Genomic DNA, 8,558 nt, shown 5'->3' on the forward strand with positions numbered 1-8,558 from the left:
CAACTCTAATTTTTAAATATCATTTTAAGTTGAAATTTTTTTTCCACTTTTTTCGGAATTTTACAATTCTTATGTCCAAACGCCACTAAGCTTTATTGTTTGTAAATATGTACTAGATGTTATTAAAAACCAACCTTCAAATTTACACTGAAATTTGAGATGTGTTGACTGATGAATTGACTAAACAGTTGACTTTTACTTTCAACTTCATTTTCTCTAAAATCTCCATTTATCCTAACAAAAAGAGCATAAATCCTTCTTTCCTTATTTCAAATTCTTAAGTACAAAAAAGAAAAAGAAAAAGAAAAAGATTCTTAAGTACAGAGATTGAATAACGACAAGAACCATAAAAAAATCATCTTTGAAACGTGCAGTTAGCAAAAAATAGTATAGTACTAACTTTTGTACACTGAAAAAAGATTGAAACTTTTTAATTGTTTTTTACAAGAAACACATTTTCTTGAAATGGGGTTTTGAGTTTTGACTAATTGAATCATCTTCTCCAATTTTTGCTTTTAAATTACTTAAAATTCTGTAGAAAATAGCAAATTGAAACTCACTCTATAAAACATGGCTTCTTGTAATTTTCTAAGTAGTTACCAGCTTTACACTTGTTGTAATGTCAAAAAACCACAGGTTGGTTCCTTTAAAAAGAGTTATTTTTCTCAATCTTGGTCAAAAAGGCCAAATGGGTCATCTTATTTTCACAAGAATTATCAATTTGGAAGAAGCAATTTTGTTATAGTGAAGGCTTCAGATTCAAGAACTACGAGAAAACAAGTAGAGGTAACCCTATTTTTGTTGTGCATAAGTTTGTATTTGAGTTTATTTTTTTGTTAGAATGGAGCTGTAATTGTATAAAATTTTGCTTTTTATGGGTTTTGTTTTTCTTTTTCTTTTTCTTTTTTGAGCTGTAATTGTGTAAAAAGTTTTGAGCTTTGTGTGAATTTTGTTGTTGGGGTGCTTAGATAACATAAAAATTTTGTGCATAGTTTGGATTTGAGTTTATTTTTTGTAGAATGGAGCTGTAATTGTATAAAACATTTGGCTTTTGTAGCTTGTATTTGATTTTCTTGTTTTTTCTTTCTTTTTGGAGTTGTAATAGTGTAAAAAGTTTTGAACTTTGCTTGAATTTTGTTGTATGGCTGCTTAGATAACATATAATCCTGAAGAGAAGTTTAATAAGTTAGCTGATGAAGTGGATAGAGAGGCTGGGCTTTCAAGACTTACTCTTTTTTCACCTTGCAAGGTAATGTATATCAAGTTAAATTCTTTGAGTATCAAAACTCTTTTGTGGATTTTACCCTTATTCTTTATTTTCTCTTGGCAAATTTGCGGTCTTTTTGTGTTGCAGATAAATGTTTTCTTGAGAATAACGGGCAAGAGGGACGACGGATATCATGATTTGGCATCTCTGTTTCATGTAAGTTTTCTTCACTTCCTGTTTTCTGCTTCAGATTTTTGTCTCGAGAGAACTCAGAATATGGTAAAAACCTGAAAGAATTCAATTGGGATTATGCCATATTACTATATTTCAAGTTCCTGTTACTACGGTATTTACTAATAAAGTATTAGGTATATATAGCTTACGAAATCCCTTTGTTCCTTCAGGTAATCAGTCTAGGAGATAAAATAAAGTTCTCGTTGTCACCATCGAAATCAAAGGATCGTTTATCTACTAATGTTGCTGGAGTTCCCCTCGACGAGAGAAATTTGGTAAAGCAAGAAGCTAATATGGTTATCCTTGTAGTCATCAATTACAATTGTATGATTGGTAGATTCATGATTTTGCCGCTTCCTTTGCAGATTATAAAGGCCCTCAATCTGTATAGGAAAAAAACTGGAACAGATAAATACTTTTGGGTAAAGTATTTAAGTTTCTAACAAATCCATCAGTTTGTGAATAGCTTTTGGATATATTGCAACTGATTTAACTTTATGACTTATTTCAATGGCCAGATTCATCTTGATAAGAAGGTGCCTACTGGGGCTGGTCTTGGTGGTGGGAGTAGTAATGCTGCAACAGCTCTGTGGGCAGCAAATCAATTCAGTGGTTGTCCTGCCACTGAAAAAGATCTCCAAGAATGGTCTGGTGAGATCGGTTCTGATATTTCTTTCTTTTTCTCCCATGGAGCAGCTTACTGTACGGGTAGGGGTGAGGTATGCTTTTGCCATTCTACTTACTTCCAAATGTCATATTCCTTCTAATTCTAGTGAGTTTTTAATTGGGTGGAAAGCTGTAACCACATCCCAAAAAGAATTTAAGAAAAAAAGAAAACTGTTTGGGCGGAGAGCTGTTGTTCAACTATGGCGATGCTAGAGAAAGGGGTAAATGAGGTCATTTGACTTTAAGGTCAGCATGATATGAACTAGGACTAGTTGTTATGCTTTATATCCTTTAGCAAAACTTTAAATTCAATTACGCTGACAAAGAAATCTTTTGAGAAGTGATTAGCAACTTGGGTTGCATCCACAAAAGGCCTGTTACTTGTGATTTGAGTTAACTGTATTAATATCAGATTAGCACCTTGTTGCACTCCTTCCTTTTCTACTGATCTCCAGATGGAACCGTAATTCAGGGATTTGATGTATTGCATAGAAACCTTAGGCAGATCCCTTATTTTGCAATTAGCAAGAGATCTTGGACCCTTTGGCCGACTCCATCCTTTCACCGCGAAGTATAATTTCGAATTAGTAGGCATGTTTATTATGTTGTATTGAGAGGTACAAGTGTAGCTTATTGAGATTTGAGACAAGTAGGGTCGAATGACCTTATGGTTTTCGGGGAAAAAAAAGAGAAAAGTAAAATTTAAGCTGTGATGTAAAAAGGAGCTGATGTCACATAATTACTGTTAACGAGTAGTGCAATACTCACTTACAACAACAACAACTACAACTTAGTAGAATCCCACTGGTGGGGTCTGGGGAGGGTAGAGTGTACGCAGACCTTACCCCTACCCCGGAGGTATAAAGAGGCTGTTTCCGGCAATACTCACTTAATAGGTTGGAAATTTGACCATTAATGGCATGAGATTCCACATAGACCAATACACTCAAAAGGAGCAGTAAAGCTGCAACAGCTCTGTGGGCAGCAAATCAATTCAGCGGTTGTCTTGCCACTGAAAAGGAGCTCCAAGAGTGGTCTGGTGAGATCGGTTCTGATATTTCTTTCTTTTTCTCCCATGGCGCAGCTTACTGTACGGGTAGGGGCGAGGTATGCTTTTGCCATTGTACTTACTTCTAAATGTTATATTCCTTCCAATTGTGTGTGAGATTATGGTTTCTATGTTGCCCGGACTCTCCGAATGTTGCCGGGTGCGTGTTGTATCATCCAAAAGTAGTGTATTTTTGGAGGATCCGACACGGGTGCGACATCATTTTGGAGATTCCACGCAATATACTTGTCCTTGCATCTCTTTGGGTCAGTAGTGCCTCTAATCAGTCTTTGAAAAGGTTGGGTGGAAAGCTGTAACCACATCCTAGAAAGAACTTAAGAGAAAAAGAAAACTGTTTGGCCAGAGAGCTGTTGTTCAACTATGGCGATGCTAGAGAAAGGGGTAAATGAGGTCATTTGACTCTGATTACCCTGTAAGGTTAGCAAGATTTAAACTAGGACTAGTTGTTATGCTTTACGTTCTTCAGCAAAACTTCAAACTCATTAACGTCGACAAAGAAATATTATGAGAAGTGGCTAGCAGCTTGGGTTGCGTCCACAAAAAAGGCCTGTTACTTTGATGTGATACGTAAGATATCAAATTTAGAACCTTTTTCCAACTCCTTCCTTTCAGATGAGAAGTGTAATTTCTCCTGATTTCAAGATGGAATGTAATTCAGGGAGTTGATACAATGCAACTAAAACCTTAGACAGATCGCTTATTTGGCTCTTGGAATTTCTTTACAAATCCGTCCTTTCACACAAGAAATATAATTTTGAATTAGTAAGCATGTTCATTATGTGATACGTGAGAGGGTAAGTGTAGTTTATTCGGACAAGTGTGTTAAATGACTTTGTGCTTCTCAGAATTAAAAAACTGGCATGCAAAAAAGGAGCTGTTATTACATAATTGGCGTTAACAAGTTGTGTGATGGCCTGAGGTTCCACATAGAACCCACAAATTCAAATTGGATGGAAAACTGAAATCTCGCAAAGTGATGGTGATAAAAGAATTCTCAAACTCTTTTGGAACTAAGTTTTTGTCTTCAGCTATCTTGTCATGGCCTTCTGTAGTTACATGTTTGTTATATGGAAAAACAAGGAAAAGGTGCATGCGAGCAACAGTAGTGGTCAATGCAGTTGAAATGTTCTGTAAATTGATAGAAAACTATTACTTGTCTCATATATTACAATTATGGAAAATGTGCCTTATTTTTGTTCAGGTTGTTCAAGATATTCCATCGCCCATACCATTTGACATTCCAATGGTTCTCATAAAGCCTCAGCAAGAATGCTCTACTGCTGAAGTTTACAAGGTGATACAAAATGAAGTTAGTGAACAAGTTTAGGATGAAATAATATGATTTTGGTTATCAAAATCTAAAAGAAGATTTGGTTTCGCAGCGTTTTCAATTGGATCAGACTAGTAATGTTGATCCCTTGAGCTTGCTGGAGAAGATCAAAACTAGTGGAATATCTCAAGATGTGTGTGTCAATGATCTAGGTATGGGATGACAATTAGACACCTTAACATTTGTTCAGACTTCACCTTATCGACATATGCATATAATACATATACACACACACACATGCTTATCTTTTTGAAAAAAATCAATTATTTTTAATCTAAGGTCATTGAGTCTGTATGTATGACGTGGGAATTATTATTGGTCGAATGTAGTATTTAAATATGCATCCATTCAGAAACCAGCAGAGTGGATCTTGCACTCTGTAAATTCTTTTGGGATAAGAATTATACTCATTTGACATTGATAATATTTCATGCAGAACCTCCTGCTTTTGAAGTTCTTCCATCTCTTAAAAGGTTAAAACAGCGAGTGATTGCTGCTGGCAGGGGACAGTATGATGCCGTCTTCATGTCTGGAAGGTAGTCTTTTGCCTTAATCTGGTTCATATTCGTACTATCTCTTTTCTATATTTGTGTTAGTTCTCATCCTTTTGGCTTGTGCTTAAGGGTTTTCAAGCAGATGGGTGTGTCCTTATGAATTAGGCATGTTGGACAATAGGAGAAACCGAAATTAAGAGTGTTATGCCACTGTTTGGAGTTAGATCTCACATTAGAAGAGGCAAAATATATAAAAACTTTTTCAATTAATGTATTATATGAAGTGATCTTCTTTTAACTTGATTACAAATGCCTTATGTCTAAATTTAATTGTGTAAGTTGCACACAGCCCTCTTAGGGGACCGATTTAATCCTTTCGTTACCAACCACTTGGGAGGAAGGTATGAAATGCCTAAGGCCAAATTGGACAATGGAATTATATGAGGTAGCTTTCTCACATGTTCCTGCAAGACTCATGGCTGATGAGAATATTTTAGGGCTTTTTTCATTTTGGCCGCGGCCGATTACGGGCGCTAGCCAAAATATACGGAACATATACACTGATTATGTATATAATATGTATATTATATGTATATTTATACTTAATATGCAAACTTTCGGATATTAATTTTTTACGGCGGCCCAAAAATGTAATTATATCTCATTTGCTGTCTCTGGGAGGATAGATACTTAAATGACATCTTATTCGTGCACTTTGGTCTTAATTTGAGTCTGTTACTGATCTCAAAACCTGAAACTGTTACTAATTCCAAAACTGAAATGCAGTGGAAGCACAATAGTAGGGGTTGGCTCTCCGGATCCTCCACAATTTGTTTACGACGATGAAGAATACAAGGATGTCTTCTTGTCAGGTAAACGACGAACAGTCACTTCTACGTGATAATTCAATCTGCATCTAGTTAGTCTGCATTATGTTATTCCAACTCTCTACAAAGATCTTATCGTTCTTGGCACGACCACAATATTTGATTGTGAAGAAGCAATAAAAGATTCTTGCTTTCGGATTGTTAATGAATATTTACTCTAGTAGACATTTGGAAATGATGTGTTCTATCAGAACTTTATAGCCCGCGATATGAATCCATTGTTTGCTGCATAATTGAACATCTGCTCTCTTTTGAGATATACGTCGTTATGAATTGCAGAAGCTAGTTTCATCACTCGGGCAGCCAACCAGTGGTATGAGGAACCAGTTTCAGCTAGCAATTATGGTGATCAAGCCGAGTTCTCCGGATCTTTTGATAATTCTTAGGCTCAGGGCCTATAGATTGAAGTAATTAGGATTAGTATGTAGTTGTATATGTTGGAAAAAATAAGGCACAAACAATATGCACGACAAGGTAGCAGCGGAATAATACCCAAGTCTAATTTCCGAAATCTATTTGAACCAAGAGAAAGACATACACTACAATGAATTCAAGCACAAACGGACTAATTAATCTATTATTGTAAGGAGAAAAGTTGCTGCCATGTGACCAGGAGGTCACGGGTTCGAGCCGTGGAAGCAGCCTCTTGCAGAAATGCAGGGTAAGGCTGCGTACGATAGACCCTTGTGGTCCGGCCCTTCCCCGGACCCCGCGCATAGCGGGAGCTTAGTGCATCGGGCTGCCATTTTTTTGTAAGGAGAAAAGATTTCGGATTCATTGATGCATGATTGCAATCAATTGAGTGAAGTTTTCATCTTCACAGACTACATGAGATATTCTCAAGTTAGAGAAAGGAAAATTAGTCCTTTCCACTGTGAAACCAGGGAATGAAGATGGGTGTATTATTACAACGAACTCAATGTTTAATCTTTAGGTTTCCATGAACTCACTACTTTTTTGAAAATATAGGTTCAATTTTTAATTTTTTTTTAGTAATTTTTGACATATGTATCTATACTGAGTAAAGAAAATATTGGATAAGTTGAACCAATTGACTATATGCTACATCCTTCACTGCTGCTAATGTAATATAGGCATTTGCTTTAATTATATACTCCATTGTTTGATAAATATAATATTTGGATAGATTGTATTGGTTGCCGTCGTTTCATGATGTTACACACCAACAATATGAAGAATAAACTTGCAGTATTATTAAGAAAAAATAGGATACAAAGTAGAATTATTATTAAAAGAGTAGGGTAAAGGATAAAATATGATTATTTAATACTTAATAAGGAAGCGCAAGATGAGAGAAAAAAGCAAGGTAATGATGCTACCACACCAAATTCATCGTTCCATAAAGAGGCACTTTTCATCATTATGTAACAATAAATTTAACGATACGATATAATAAAATTTAAGTAACAGTCAATACAAACATTGTATTTAAAGCAACAATACGATACAATACAATACAATAGGTGACAAAATCCAAACAAGATGTAAAGACACTGTCCTTTAGATGACAAAAAATTAACATTCCTTTTTTTTTTTTTTAATTCGGAAACAATTTATGCAATTACATTCAGCTTCACATGTTTGATAATGTGATATATCGAGCTGGAATAATTACTAAAAATCATGGACTTAAGATCACTTAAATCCTATCATATAAATTGATTATTGTATAATTAAAAGAACAATCCAATTGAAGAACCTATTTTGGAACTTAATTTCTTTCATATTCTCCACAATAATAATCTCCATATATCTTCAGTCAATAAACTAGATGAGCCAAAGTCGTCATGGCCTTCGATTGACCTGAAATTATTCCTGTAGTTGAAGGATTTTGTCCCAAAACTATACAATAACCATCATCATAATTCTCCATCCCTTGTGCCATGAGTTGCCATACTAAACTTCCTCCCATAATTCCTCCTTCTTTTGCCAAATTATAGACATTTCTATATACACTACTCATAAATGTGTCTCTTGAACCAAGATTGTATCCTTGACCTCTACTAGACTTTCCAAATTCAGCTAGAACTAGAGGTTTCTTTAGTATATTTCTTGCATCTTGCCAATGGCTTGTAACCCACCTTTCCATCCATGCCAATTGTGCATCATCGCTCTGTCCGGATACCCTGTAAATGTAAAAATAATTTTATTCATTGATGGTGTAACGAGAATATCTGATTTTTTTAGCGCAGAAAAGATGTTAATATACCACTGGTCAGTGTAAGCGTGGATAGTGGCAAAATCAATCTCATTGATAAGATGATTACTGATGAAATCTGTTCCAACTTGATAACCAGGATTAACTTGCTTCCTTTCAGGAATCGAATCGCCATAAAATCCCTCCATTCCTACCTCCAACAAGTGTTTGTTGTCTAGTGACTTTACAAAACTTGCCATTTCTTGAACCCAAACCTAGAGTAATATCAGTAAAAAATCAAAATTTTACAGCAAAAAGTCAGTCATTGATATTTCTAAATAACTAATTTGGAAATGAAATAAGAATTTATTTCTTAAGACTCACATTAACAGTTTTTCCAGAATAGTCAGCTTGGTCACGTGGCTCATTAATGAGTTCCCATGCCATGATTGTTGGATCATCTCTGTAAGAAACTCTAGTAATGGTATTGAACCTTGTAACAACTTTCTGTAG

General features: G+C 35.2%; 2 protein-coding genes across 2 annotated transcripts in view; one reads left to right on the plus strand and one right to left on the minus strand.

The window, feature by feature from the left end:
* The first annotated feature begins 397 nt into the window (after positions 1-397).
* LOC109205708 (4-diphosphocytidyl-2-C-methyl-D-erythritol kinase, chloroplastic/chromoplastic) lies at positions 398-6,947 on the plus strand. The gene is made up of 11 exons (XM_019368453.1): positions 398-786; positions 1,154-1,249; positions 1,355-1,423; positions 1,612-1,716; positions 1,807-1,863; positions 1,960-2,160; positions 4,378-4,470; positions 4,559-4,658; positions 4,943-5,042; positions 5,787-5,872; positions 6,167-6,947. The coding sequence occupies exons 1-11, from the start codon at positions 571-573 to the stop codon at positions 6,271-6,273; spliced, it is 1,230 nt and encodes a 409-aa protein (XP_019223998.1). The 5' UTR covers positions 398-570; the 3' UTR covers positions 6,274-6,947.
* A 519-nt stretch (positions 6,948-7,466) lies between these two features.
* LOC109205695 (mannan endo-1,4-beta-mannosidase 1-like) overlaps positions 7,467-8,558 on the minus strand; it is a 2,766-nt gene continuing 1,674 nt past the window's right edge. The window contains exons 2-4 of the mRNA XM_019368436.1: positions 8,430-8,552; positions 8,118-8,320; positions 7,467-8,034 (exon numbers count right to left, since the gene is read on the minus strand). Of these exons, the coding sequence (XP_019223981.1) occupies positions 7,668-8,034; positions 8,118-8,320; positions 8,430-8,552 (693 nt within the window). The 3' untranslated portion in view covers positions 7,467-7,667. The remainder of the gene's footprint in view (positions 8,035-8,117; positions 8,321-8,429; positions 8,553-8,558) is intronic.

This window comes from Nicotiana attenuata, unplaced genomic scaffold, assembly GCF_001879085.1.
Source record: "Nicotiana attenuata strain UT unplaced genomic scaffold, NIATTr2, whole genome shotgun sequence".
Lineage (NCBI taxonomy): Eukaryota > Viridiplantae > Streptophyta > Magnoliopsida > Solanales > Solanaceae > Nicotiana > Nicotiana attenuata.